This window comes from Schistosoma haematobium, chromosome 3, assembly GCF_000699445.3.
Source record: "Schistosoma haematobium chromosome 3, whole genome shotgun sequence".
Classification (NCBI taxonomy): Eukaryota; Metazoa; Platyhelminthes; class Trematoda; order Strigeidida; family Schistosomatidae; genus Schistosoma; species Schistosoma haematobium.
The window spans coordinates 7,537,742-7,552,894 of NC_067198.1; the positions used below are offsets into that span (position 1 = coordinate 7,537,742).

The following is a 15,153-nucleotide window of genomic DNA, read 5'->3' on the forward strand; positions in this document are numbered from 1 at the left end:
CTAATATGTTTTGATATTTAGTGTTGATTCGATGACATCTTCAGCGCTCTGGAATGTTTTATGTACATCCATCCACTGCCTGCTTAGGTGCTTAATGTTTAGTGTAGGAGTGTTGCAATAAGAATAGGGACGCCCAAACCCACATTTGGGATCAGTTCATGAAGTGATTGACTATCAGGCTGAGTCGTGCTGGCTGATGCAGACTACCTGGTTGGGATTCATGTGATTATCGTGATCACTGCTCTGAGACGTTGAGTGACGTGGATCAGAATCAGTCTCAAGGGCAAAAATACGTTCCTCTGTGTAGCACCTTGGATTCCAAGTCTTAAAATTATTGTGCACTTTTTGCCCCCAAAATTTATTCTCTCTTCGTGAATCATGTTGTCTATACCTAATTATTTCTACAACCTCTGACATTGGTACTAATTCTACTACACAGGCATGTTTCTTGATAATTTCGTCTTGTGCTGCTATAGTGTGACAACTGAAATTGGTTCACGTATTTGCTAAATTCTACTTTTTGATTGACAAATTCTAAGTCGGAGAAAAGTTTCCTTGCTCTTCCCTTATAGTTGGTGTACAAGTTTTGTAATTCAACGGTTTATTTCAGTTACCATAATTTAACGTCTTTGTTCATATCTTCATCTGTCAGAATTATGGATCGGTAGTAGCCTTAATTCTTTTAGAGGACCATTGTAAGTGTGAATCGCGGAATGGTGAGCTCTTTAACTTTAGACTCCTATCACACAATTTCTAACTGCTTGATAAAAATAGGTTTGCTTTTCTAAAAATTCTAAGATACACAATTACGTTCGATTTTTCAACTTCTATTGGTGAATGATTTTATGGCTGTTTAACTTTCACATTGGCTCAAATGCATTCACTCGTTATTCTCTTCTTGATCGCTTCATGTACTTACCTTTCCACGCAATCTTTTCACCAATGCTTGGTTTTTTATCATTACTACTGCTAAATTATTTCAATCTCTTTTACAATTCATCTGGTACTAATTTGGGATGACAATATGGTCCAGCATATCTATGCTAGGTTCTGCTTTGATGATGTCTGTATGTCGGACTAATATTCGCTTGCAACAAAGTTTAGTGGCTATCACACGTATTAGCTTACGAGACTACATCGTTTAATAAGCGAATTTATTATTACTGTTGGGGAGATAGTTTACTCACTGTTAGCTGTTTGAAAGCTAATTTCATGTTATATATCATTGGGGAATATGAAAAGTGACACAACCTAAAAAGATTTTTTAATTACTTTCTAAAGAACCCTCTATAATTCATATTAGTTTCAAAAAGCAGATTGAATCGGTGCAAAAGTATCCGTTTTTGGTCTTCCTTTCAGTTTTAAGCAATAATATGGTCTCAAACTTTCCTTATTCTCCGATTTCATTTGCTTTCTTTAAAGGATTACGGAATAGATGGATTTTAGTTAGTGATCGAATCCGGTATTCGGGTTTCGTTCTATTTTGGTACTAGTTAGCTAAATCTGTGATGCATTCTAGTGTTGATGTTCAACTTGGGATTCAAACCCAGAACCTCTAACTTCAAATTTCAATGTGAACGTCAACATCGGGGTGCAGATAGAACAAAACCCACTTTCTGGTTTCCATCGCTAGCCATAATCTATCTGTTCTAAATATTTGTAACGAAACAGCCATATCAAGACAGTCCTCACAGGATGCACGTATCCCAGTATGTAGGAATGATCTAAACTTGATCTTAAATATAAAAAAAATTGGATAATTCAAACTCTTACTAGTAATAATACTATTGCTTTCTCCTCCATTTTTCTCATTTTCTCCTGATGCGTAACTACTTAGGTTAGTGAACACTTGTACCATCACTTTATGTATCTCCCTCACGCCCGTTTATTTTGTTCATTTTATTGTGTATAATTTGTAGTTGGCAATTTTATATTTAACATGAGGCCAGACTATTGACATTTTTAAATTATAGACCTAACACATCAAGAACCACTCACAAAAAGACTGTGTGTGACCGGCTTTAAGCAGTTACCTCTTAGATTTTGTGAACACGCTGTCAAGTCTTCAAGATTATTACTAATCCAATTTTCTTTTCAGTCACCTCAAAAACAGTTATTATTCCTCACCGTAGGCAACCTCTAAGAGTACTCGAGATCTTTCAGTCCGCGACCAAGTATCCCACATAACAGTTATTATTATCAGTCATTCGATCACAAGTTTAAATTCCGTTCTACTTGATTTATTCTCGACAGTCAACCACCAGGGTAACAGGCTTGAAGTTCATTGTGCTTGCTTCGGGTTACACGACAGGATAGCGTGTCACTAACTCTTGCGAAAAACTGTTTGACTCAAATACAATGTACATCATACCTGTTCTGGCATACTTAGTTGAATTATTAAGTTAAACTAAAATCATAGTAATTCACTCGTCCATCTACGATTCACTCTTTTTTTCTGAAAAATTTTGTAGGATAAACTTCAAAAATGCATCAGTCACAATGTGTATTGTACATTTGTCAGTCATGAACCGGAATTCGACTATCTTAAATCATTGGAAATTGAAGAGAAAATCAATAAAATCCGATGGTTACCACGTACTAATCATGCACAATTTCTGCTTTCTACAAATGGTCAGTAATATTTTTGTTCATCTTGCCTTGCTAAGGAAAAACTGAATATTTAAGCTCAGTAATTGTTTCTGTCTAGTTCCACATTCTGATTATCGTGCTGGACTATCCTTCATAATTACTCAAATTAGTCTCTTGCAATTTCTCACTGTTTCCAAGATGCAAAATGGTCACATGGGTTAGGGAAGCGGCGCTGGTGGAACGATGTGGAGATGATCAAATCTATAAGGACAACATAGTAGCAACTAGAGAAGACTCTAACTTCTAATTTATTTCATGGACGTTTTTTTCAAAAGTGAAAATGTAAGGGGCTGGACAGATATATTAAGTCTGTTGTTCCAGGAATATTTAAAAATATGAGATAAGAAAACCGATATACCTGAAATTGTGTAAAATAATATTTTAATGAGATTGGTTCGTGTATTTATTGGATAGACTACATGTGTGTAAACGTATTTTGTAACAGGGTTGTTTCATTTGCTTCTAATAGTTACCAAACAATTGATACGTTGTCTACCTCGTTCTCTCCCCTCTCTATTACAGACAAAACAATTAAACTTTGGCGCATTACTGAACGGTGTCGACGTGTTGCCAATAGTACTTGTACATCCTCTGATTACTTCTTACACAATAATACAACTAGAAGTACTAATACTACCGATAATGATGATAATCTTATGTTGAACGATAAGAATAACTCATCCGTTTCATTGAATAAAATTTATCAGAAAACTGATCTACGTGTACCATATTATGAAGATATTGACCCTGTCATGGATGCACATCCTAAACGAATATTTGCTAATGCACATACTTATCTTATCAATTCATTATCAGTGAATTCTGATCAAGAAACATTTCTCTCAGCGGATGATTTAAGAATTAATTTATGGAATTTAGAAATTACCAACCAATCATTCAGTATCCTTTTCTTTATCTCTTATTGTTTGTTCAATGTTAGATAGTTTTTTTTTGTAGAGGAACTTCGTTTTTACCCGTGTGTACTTTTGGTAGGTATTTTTGGATCACGGACATTGACTATAACTTAAGGATCCCTGTGCTGCAATAAATAACAGTCCTAGTTACAGGTCAGTAGATTCCGGGTTTGGACCTTAATGAGCTATTGTAGAGCAGGGACTTAAGCATTCAACTCTCAGGTTTTAGTCACTGGTTCAACCTACTTCCATGTAATATCGCTGGGCCTCACACTTAAATTGTGTCCCTTAACCAAGCGCACAAGTCTGCATTTAGTAAGTGTGCGAAAACTTAGGCTAAGAAAGTATGGAGAATCACGGAACAACAAATAGTCATTTTTCATTATGTATGGTGCTCGTTACGCAAGACTAGGATTCAGTCTTTTATGAAATTATGTAAGCATGCTTTTGAAGAGTTTCAAATTAAATCCTGTAGGAACTCAATAGGGAGATTTACTTGGATCTAAGCTATTTGCTAGTTAGTACTACCTAGCAATGCGTTTCTGTAATCCTCCAAAAACTAGTACTTCTTGTGAGTATGAACGTGCGTCGCCCAGCATCAAAAGGAAGCCATCATTTAGCCTTTTCAGTCATAATGTTACCACCTGTAGGACTGATTGAACGTTGAGCAGCAATTTATATCGTTTATGCGAGACCCTTGGTATTGATGCAATTCTATCGATCTCTGTTTCGGTTGATCTATTAGTTATCAATTAGTAGTAGCTCAGTAAATTACCAACGCTGTTGTACAGATGAACTTGTGAAGACTAATCACTGCGCAAGTCTATACTAAGCTTTAGTCAAACTGAAACTAACTTAGTCATTATTTAGTGGCAACTTGTTTTTCTTTTTCTTCAACTATTCAACGCATTGCATACACAAAGTACTTACACTATGCTTGACTAATAAATGAGGAAAAATTCTGATCTCGTATTGAATTTATCTAAGACAAATTCATACAGATATTTGTGTTGTATTAGTAATAATAATAAGTAATTCAGCAGCCACTTGCGTATACATATATATACAACAAAATATGAAGTAAGACTATTTTTCTTTAACCCCTTTTTTAAAAAAATAATAAGATATTGTTGATTTAAAACCTGTGAATATGGAAGATTTGTCTGAAGTGATAACAGCTGCTCAATTTCATCCATCAGCGTGTTCATTATTTATTTACAGCAGCAGTAAAGGCACCATACGTTTATGTGATATGCGTCAACGTGCACTGTGCGATGAACATGCATTATGTAAGTAGTATTCTATTTACCTTATTGTGCGATGTAAGGTTATGATTTTCGTTTTGTCGGAGGAAAACATTGCTTAGGTTGTATTAGGTTCCGTGTGATCTGGACACAACGACAGGAAAAAAAGATTTATGACCTCTCTCTCTAGTCCGTTTATCGATTAGTCCAGCTATACTGCCAGTAAGATCAGTAACATTCTAAGCACCGATGAACACGTCGACCATTGAACAACAACTAAGGCCTTAACGCTTATTGATCTCCGAGCTCCTAACCAAGTGGACAATTAGAAAATAAAGATAAAAAACAAAACAATTCTCTTTCGTACTCAATCCAACTATGGTTCAAGACTCATACAATTATCTACCTGAAAAGACTGGTTAAACTGATCTTACTGGCAGTATAGCTGGACTAGTCGATAAACGGACTAGAGAGAGAGGTCATAAATCTTTTTTCCTGTCGTTGTGTCCAGATCACACGGAACCCAATACAATCCATGTATCTAGGTTCCTCTTTTTTCACCATTGTATCGACGATAACTCTGATTTTGATTTTTTTCTTATTTTATCCCTTCTTTTATTCCCTCTATTTTGCAGCGTTTGAAGAAGTCGACGATCCAATGAGTCGGTGTTTTTTCTCTGAAATTATTAACAATATATCCGATTTAAATTTTAGTCATTCCGGTCGTTATATTTTAAGTCGAGATTACTTAACATTGAAAGGTACAGTGTATTTACCGTTTTTCTGAAATCTCTATGTCTTTTTATTTTTGTTTTTAGACAGGACTGATTATTTGTTTAACAACTCAAATAAATAGGGAATTATCTATAATTTGACGTGCACACTTTTATTGTACTTCCAAATGCCATTTTTCACTGGACATTCTGTAATTATAAGTTTATGCATTCGAACAAGATAAGCTCCAGTTGTCAAAGGTAGTAGTAATTTCCTTGTCGCTCTCACATCGGAAGGTCACGCCTTAAGGAATTTGAAAAGAAACTGGTTTCATGGTAATCTTAAAGTCCTGGAGGCGTAGTCACAGATCCCACGGAACGACTACTTTTTGTAGTCGTGAATGTTTTAAATAGTATTATCGCTTTGTATTTGACTTGGAACCTTTTAAAAAATTTAAGTGCCCTACAAGCAAGTTGAATAATAATACCTCTAGTTTCCTGAACATTGCTAATTATGCAAGTCTGATGACTTCATCAAATTCAGCTTCGGATTGTGTAATATATACACATATCCATTAATGTAAGCTGTTTATAGAGACTGTTAAATTTGAAGTTTCTTTGTCATGAACTATTGATGACCAAAAATGCACCAGACTAGTGGTTCATCTTAATATTACCATTCAGTAGTGCGTTCTTCGCAAGGTCCAGAGTTTTTAGACTCAATCCCTGATAAGGATGTGGATGCACACTGCTTAGGAGCTCCATACTAGGACGAAATAAGCCTCTCTTTGATGCTCCACAAACTTTTTGTACCAATAACAAGGCAAAATATATTAAAGTCTATTTAAATAAATACACCTATACGAAACAAGAGTGGATTTTATATGATCACAGGGCTAAAATGTTCACATGATAATTCACTTGGTTTATTCGTGATTTTTTAAAATTCCATTCACTCTTTGTGATCTCATTCACTTTTGTCTTTAATTCCTAATTTTTTGTTTCATGATTCAATTATTTTAGTTTGGGATTTAAATATGCCTCGTCGACCAGTTGAAACTTACCTCGTTCACGATTATTTCCGTACAAAATTATGTGCACTCTATGAAAATGATTGTATATTTGATAAATTCGAATGTCAATGGTCACCAAACGATGAGTAAGTAATAGGAAATCGTAATAATGATTTAAAAATGAACTATGCTGTATATTGTCAATCGGTTTATGAAGAAAGTCTCAGCGTAACTCAAGCCACACAGTCTGAGTGCAACAAGGCCTAGTGATACTACCCAGTTGACCAAAAGTGAATGTAATAAAGCGGTTTCAAATCTGCGACCTAATGCTGCAGGTCAAACATTTTTACCATTGAGCTATATCTGTCCAAGATCGCCTTGCCTACTTTTGTCTAAATAACATAAATAGCATATTTAACAATAGTATTTGAATTCCAGCACAAATTCTAATACATATACCTAATTACTACGTTAATGAGTCGTAATTTAAGTTCCTCCTTAAATGTCGAGTATATATGTAACTTGTTAGTAACCACACACCATGCGTGTAGGCTTGATCTGCAGTCAGGCCATGGACGCACACTGCTACTCAGGAGACCAATACTACAACGAAACAACTTGTTCAGTGCTTCCTGGTTTTTGATAACTGTCCAACTAAGATCAATTTATGGTGTAAATCATAGAATTCAAAGCACCCCGCAAAAGCCTTAAGAAAAAGTTTATTTATTTTTGAAATTATGGACGTGTTATATGAAAAATCGTTGTATATCAGGGCTAAACTGAACAGCTATTTTATTCTAGTTTCAGAGTTCCTTAAAGGACTTACATATCCGTTACATTTCATTGACTTCAAGATTTACTGGTGTCTTGTGGGTGTTATGTCTTATGACCGCTGGCCAAAATCAAGGGCCGAAACCACCAATCAGAATCTTGACTTCTATGACTTAATGTCCCTGAGCTGACCAATTACACGTTCGACCATTATAAGTAACTTTGATTCGAATTCTCAACCCTTATTGGTCCACGGTTCCGTAGCCCCTTTCTCTACCCTGTCACTGATAAGCTTCTACGAATATTATATTTTAAGCAGACATACGCAAGTATGCCACACCACACATCACACCATCTAATAAAAAATAACAAATATACATGGTGAAACCAAAAGTATCTGTGAGAAAGGGAGACTGAATAATAAACTTGCAACAGATCAGGAATGGTAAGTTATACAGTAGTAATTAATAGGTTAGTCGAAAAGGTATATATATATATATATATATATATATATATATATATATCGGTTCACATTTATGTCATTACTCAACGATCGGTGATATATATCCCACTTAATATGATTCTTCACTTCTAGCGATAATAGCTCTCTGTTTAGAACTTTGAGAATTTATCTTGAAGTTTAATTTTTTTTATCACATATAAAGTTGTGGCTCAATGGACTAAATGAGTCAGCTTCTGACCATTGATTTAAGAGACCAAAGCCATTTACTTAATTAATTTTGGTTTGAAAAGTTTAACAGCTTCATTAGAGTTTATACCTTAGTTGTATTGCAAAGTATCCTGGTGTAAATAAACCTATCCACTCAATTATGCATAATCTACATTTGAACCGGGGAATAATATTATAGATCACATTTGAGATTTTCTCTTCACACCAACATAACAATCTAAAGTTGACCAAATAATTAATGCATAATGGAGAATTCATCGTAAACAGTATCTATCAACATGGTTATCAAAATATTTTGTAAATAGAATGATCGATTTATTGTTATCAAATCACTTGTTCTCTGTATGTTGTGTAAGTAATTATATCACTGAAAAATATTATACTTGTTTAGTATGACAGCCGCGGTATTGTTTTTTTCTAGATGATTATTATTACTATTATTTTATTTGTGTACTTGTTATGCATTGTTGAAATGACTGATGCTTATCTCTGATTGGTTGGTTTGTTTTTAACTTCGACTAATCAATTTAGGTCTTGACCAATCAAAATCTGCATAAAAGTAGTGTGGAATTGATTAGCGGTAGAATTGTTTGATCATTTTAAACCCTGTTTTTTTTTCTGAAAATTGGATGTTCACCAGTTGACCTCGCGTGTTTAGTGTTGCTGTTAAAGTGATGTGATCTGTCATGCTTTAGTGTTCAAGCAAAACGATGTTACTGAAGCCACGGCACTTTCGGCTTATTTCCCCGTTCATTTAGTGGATGAATAAGTTATCCGAAAATGTTCGATGTGAATACGCCAGTGTAGCACAGACCAGTATCCCTGATTAAAATATATATATAATGAGATTTAGAGTTCGAAAATGAAATTTTTGTCAAAATTGCACTCCGAAATCCAGTACGAACGAAAGAAGTCAAAAGTGCTATGTTTAACACACTACTTGAACATGAGAAACATGACATATAACCTCAATCTTATTGAGGTTATATGGAAGAGGTACCTAAATGTAACATACTGAGTTATGTAAGGACGTCCTGTATGGTCTATATTCAGATTTATTTTCGTCACCTTTCTGTTCTGTCCCTCGGCGCTATTCGGTGTTACTAAAGTATGCCTCTTAAACACAACTGATCCTCTATGTTGAGAGAAGTAACCCAGTGTGGGAAGCTTTATTGCCAAGATCCCAATATTGATGCTTAAATTTTTCGAATTCCCAAGTGTGCTAAGTGACTTGGTCAAAGGCATGTAGAGGGTGACCTCAGATTGATAAATAATTCGCTCACTCATAGAATGCGCCGTTCATACTTTCATCTTTCAATATGTGGCGTTAAAACAGTCTAAGATTTATCTTTACTTGAACATTAGTGGATGAACGATAGTACAATTTTTTAGATGCCAAGTTTTGAATTTAGAGTTCTAAGCGGTAATCTGAGGCTCTTTGAATCAAGTATTTAAGTTTAGAACAGCAACTAAGAAGTGTGTTCTCCATATTAACTTATTTATATAGGTTTATTCACTAGTCTATCGGGCGAACTTTCAGGTCAAACATTTTGGTAGTTGTAATACAAACTAACTAACAGATTTCGGTTTATCATAGCGTTTTGAGGGAAGAGTTTTTTAATCTTTTACATAAATTTGGAAGACAGTTGGAAAAATTTGAAGGTATAGACGATCATAATAACAGATTGGGTTGTGTATACAAAAATTAATTACTGGAACCACGAATCTTTCAATATTGCTCTGTAATATCCTGTATATTCTAGAATTATCGAAAAAATTTGTATTATATTCTCAATCCGTCCACTAACATTGACTGGACTAGTCAACATATTGCGACTTACACTTTTATAGTAGGGCTACAGTTGTCGTGATTCTATCCTGCTAAGATGGACTTCACATAGTAATTATGATGTTATATGTGTCCTATCGTTATGTTCTAACGAAATGTCAACTCTATGTAATTAAAACTAATGTGTTTTCTACATAAGCATGTTAGCCAATTCGGTAAAACTTCATTTTTTTTAAAGTTATAATTAAAAATCTCAAGCTTTTTCACTTAAAAACCTGTCAATGGTTTTGCTTTGATCATTAAATAATATAGTTTAAATCAACTTGATGTGGTTCAATCAAATCGTGCATAACAAATAAACTTGTATTTATGGATGAAGCTAATAAAAATGTAGTTAGTTTTCAAAACTGATTGAAACTGGTTGCTATGGGCACTTCGTTTTTAAACTTAGCGGGGAACCTAACACCCAATTATAAATACAGCCTACTAGTATTGTTAAACCTTGAGCCACGTTCATTTTGCATATGTATAGACCAATGCTACTAATTGACCTGTAACAAGGTTTAAGCCCACATTATCTTGTATTGCGATCACACTATGCCCTACCGCTCCACAACTCCCACACAATAAGTCGTTATTAACATAGACCGATTTATGGTAGATTATTTTCCTCGATTCACATGTTTTTCTTAAAATGCAATTATTAAGTTGACTAAAATAGATTAATTAATTTAGGAAAGACTGGAAAACATGTTATTTCATGTTGGCATGTACATTCCACTAATAATCCACAGTTTTTAACGGTACCATGTTATTGTTGTGTTGCATTACATTGCTATCTCTCGTACCACTACTTACGTACTCTATATTAACTGTCAATCATTCTAAGTGAAAAACATTTGTCATAGGATCTTAAGTACAAGTATTGAATGAAATTCTATGTATTAGATTAAATTTAATCACTTCAGTTTAGAGAGGGATTTTTACTCACAAACTTATTTAGTTTTGTGCAAGTTGTGTCTGTTTCGTTATCCATACTCTAATGCCAAAACTATGCTAATAATACTATATCTTTTGTTATATCCTAATGGGTAGATAATTCAATAAAGAAATAACCGAAATAAATTAACACAAGTTTAAATAGTACAAAGGGAACAATTTTTATTTTGGTTATTTATTTGCCTTGAAGAAGTGGCTTTTGTTGAGGCACGAAACGTCAGAAATATAGTTTCTCTACTCATTGGGATATGGCAAAAAATATATTTATTATTAGCTTTCTACCCAATGGTCAGTTTATTTTAATCTATCAAGCCCAACTTCGGTATTGATTAGTCGTGAAGACCTACAATTCTTTTTTTAACCAAATCAAAACGTGATCATTATCAAAATAAATAATATAAATCTGGGAAATGTATGTGAGATTGTTAAAGGTGTTTTGATTACGATAATTTCAAACATATTCCCTACCTCTGTTGCTTCTATCCCATGACGTAGTGATCACCAAGCTTTTATATTGTGAGGACCATTCAGTTGAACTGTATTGACTAGGGTCCAACATCCCATGCTCGTTGCTTGGAGAATAAAACTAAAAATAAATCTGCTTATGGTCCAAGTGAGAAATCGAATTGCCAACTGTGGTTGTAATTATAACTAATTTATTTTAAGTATATTATTAACGTTTATTAGTGGCAGCACTGTTAAGAAGAAAGAACGTTAACTAAATATAAAGTAATTTAATAGTTGAAATCATGAGTCAATTGAAGCTAGACCACCATAAAAAACCTGGGAGCATTTGTGGTCTAGCTTTAATTGAATCTTGAAATCAATTATTAAATTACTATAATATCCACAAAAACCTCTTTCTGATATTAAATATAAAGTGTTATGTAAATAAGAGTATGCTTGTTACTAATGTTGTGTTCATGTCCATTGGATGAAACAGTAGAGGGCGTGTCATGTATGTTACTGCACTCTAGCTTGCGGTTATCTCAATGCGTATTAAACAAGTTGGAATAGTAGAAATTTAGTGTTAAAAACATCTTTTCTCCTGTCTCAAGTTTGTTTGTGTAGATGAGATAATCACGTCCAGTGGTTGAAAACAGGTGACATGAATCATCAGTAGTGCTGGTGCACTCGCTGCTCATGTTTCTCTAGATCTTGAGCTATGGTATTCTTTCTCATTTTGTCTTTTTACACTATATTCCCAAAGTTTACTCTTTCTCATTACCATTAGTGCGATGATTATTCCTACTCACTTTGTTGATTCAATCTTGTGAAGATTTGAGCCAACACACATTTATGCCCGGCTCTACGTTCATTATGAACGGCTGACTTATTCTTTAATTTTCTTCTTGGTAATGAATCATTATACTGTTAAATGAAAGTATTAAATTTTGAACCAACCACTTTGAAATGTGTTTTGTCTAATGACTACAGCTTTGTGACACACTGCTGTTCGTGTTAAAAATCGTCCTCAAATTTGACGAATTCACTCGAACATAAATACATCAATTTGTTTCCATCCAATTTTTTAATTAGTTTATTGTTCTCTTGTTATCCTGTGTCACGTTCATGTGGAGCTATCTTGAAATATATATGCGCATATAGGGAATTCCGTTTGTACGAAAGTACTAACAATGCTTCTGCGATTTAGCTGCCCACAGCCGAGGTAGGCTTTAAGGGGTTCTTACTTACTACCTAATATGGGCTTCGTCTCCATGCTTTAATTGAAGTTACCCTCACAGTCCGGTTCTATTCCCAACATTTTGTCGTCACATATGACTATGTACATACCGGTCACACACACATCTAAACTCTGCTGAAGAACCCCTATTTTATTACAGTAACACTAAAAAGTGTATGTACAGCTCCAAAGTTGAAAATCTCATGTGTGTCAATCCAACTAACAATATTATTCCTAGTTTAGTAATAGTAGTAAGGTGTGAAGATTAGTTTTTAGTTTGAGGATACTTTTATCACAGATCGACGTGTCGATTGCAAGGGGTGTGTGAGAGTCTTGAAATTGTGATAAAACACAGCCTAACGCACAGTAGCCCATTTCAATCGTTAGCCATCAGCTATTGTCTTTAGTCTTTAAAAAAATCATCTTCATATTAATTGATTACTTTAAAGTGAAAATTATCTACAAGTTAAACTAAAATTAATTCTTTTTGGGATGATTTGTTTTCGTTGGTTTTCCCCGTGCCAAAGTTCTTCCAATATTTTTGCTTTTACAGTATGGTTGTCACCGGTTCATACAATAATTACTTTCGTGTATTTGAACGTGGTACCTCGAATGATCTACTAATGGAAGCATCTCGTGAAGCTATGGAAAATAGTGTATGCGGTAAACTGAAACCATGTCAAGTGATATCTGATGGAACTATCGGGGGTAGCAGTGCCAGTAGTAGTGGTGCTTTCGCTCGATCATGGTCTGAGGGTAAAGTCAATGTGGAATGTATGGATTTAACACGTAAACTGCTTCATTTATCATGGCACACACGTGAAAATACTCTAGCGTTGGCTGGTACTAGTAATCTTTACTTACTTGACTACTATCCTGATAATCGTCAGTTAAGTGATAATCCAATAGAATCACAACGAACTGATCACCTAATGAACGGTGGTGTTAATGACAGTAGTAATCATTATTTTGACAACAATAATATTACTTCTACACCGTCTAATTAAACCAGTTGTACCATAATTATACTGTAAAATGTAACTCTTTCGTTAGCAGTCCTGTTTTTTTAACTCCCTCTGTTTCCTTAGAATGCAAATACACACATACTTGTGCACAGACATCGTTCCGCTCCTCTATCCTTCTCCGTGTATATTTATATTTTTTTCATAAATTGTATTGTCTATCGTTAAATTGCATTTCTAGCCTTTAAATTATTATGTCTGATTGATATGTACATTTTGCAGTATGTGCAGTATGTATATGTATGTATGTATATTTCTAGGACTAACATCAATTGGTATTATATATATATATATATATATATATATATATATATATATATATATATATATATATATATATATAAAAAAGATTTGGCAGCAACCGTGTCTTATTTCAAATTGCGAAATTGTAGCAAACACTTTTTCAGAGACAAAACTTTCGTTACATTATTTTGTAGTAGAGGATACACTCAACCTTTCCCTCGTTGTCTTATAATCTCTTCTGTTTGTTATTGTTCTTTTTAATGAATTTAACTGCACTCTATAATGAGGAGGATGTGTTGGTGACACACAGCCAATTGCACTGATCTTTTCTACTACTATTGCATTTCATCTCTAATGTTTAGCTTGTCATTCATTATCTGCCTTGATTTGGTTGGTGAACAAAAAACTTTGTTAAGCGGATGTTCATACACATTCAGTTGTAGATTTCGATATATGTATGTAGTACCACTTATCCATTGACGTTGACAACAAGCATCTTTCTTCATCGAATCCTTTTCACAGAAATTTCTTTTTGTACAAAGATTGTTTTTTTTTAAAACTTTCTTGTATTCTTTATTCTCTTCAAGTGCTCAACTTCTATTGTCTGTGTGACTTTGTATTACTCAGGTGTTCTGTTCCATATTTGTTCTGTTGTTGTACACCTTCATGTTATTTCAAAATTATTGTTTGATTGAAACATATTTGGTATTGTGCATGTGTAGGTGTATATGTGTGTATCCCAGTACTTTAAGTGCTCATTCTCGCTTTCACCTACATTTCAGTTCTTCATCCCTTTGTATTCACCTTACTCTTGATATGGTGATGATGATGAATAGGAGGACAGGTTGTCTAGACATCTCCCTTAATTTCCTTGCCAAATAACGAAATATATTCGTAGTGATTTTTCTACTATTACTCTATCATGAACTTATTTTATCGGCGTGTAAATCAATCTATCTCTTCCGTAGATTTATATGCTTATCACTTATGTGTATGTGCTGGTAGGCAGTCCTCGTTTATGTTACTGAACAACAACTAGCTTCATCAAAACAATTCCAGGTCCACACTATGTACAAATGACTGACCGAATGTCATTTGTATCACGACAATTCGTTTGTTGCTAATCTGTTGAATGTTCCTCTTTTTACTTCTTGAATTTCTGTTTTCCTTACATTTTGTTCCATATTTGTGTAGTACACCTAGCAACGAAATTTTCTCCACACAAAAATATGTTTTTATTACTTATCTTCACACGAGATGTATACTATTTTTTACATACATATGGATTAATTATTGTTGTTGATCATTCAACGGTCTATTGTTGAATATTTAAAAATATATACTTTTACAAATAATCTTACACCATTGTTCTCATCTCGAGGTTATTAACCATTAATATAAGGTGTTTAGATTTATTTCCA

At 34.0% G+C, this 15,153-nt stretch overlaps 1 protein-coding gene across 1 annotated transcript; it reads left to right on the plus strand.

The window, feature by feature from the left end:
* The first annotated feature begins 86 nt into the window (after positions 1 to 86).
* On the plus strand, positions 87 to 15,086 carry PPP2R2B_1 (Serine/threonine-protein phosphatase 2A 55 kDa regulatory subunit B beta isoform). The gene is made up of 5 exons (XM_051212892.1): positions 87 to 2,631; positions 3,172 to 4,852; positions 5,443 to 5,568; positions 6,544 to 6,679; positions 13,021 to 15,086. The coding sequence occupies exons 2-5, from the start codon at positions 4,714 to 4,716 to the stop codon at positions 13,472 to 13,474; spliced, it is 855 nt and encodes a 284-aa protein (XP_051068817.1). The 5' UTR covers positions 87 to 2,631; positions 3,172 to 4,713; the 3' UTR covers positions 13,475 to 15,086.
* Positions 15,087 to 15,153: the final 67 nt, after the last annotated feature.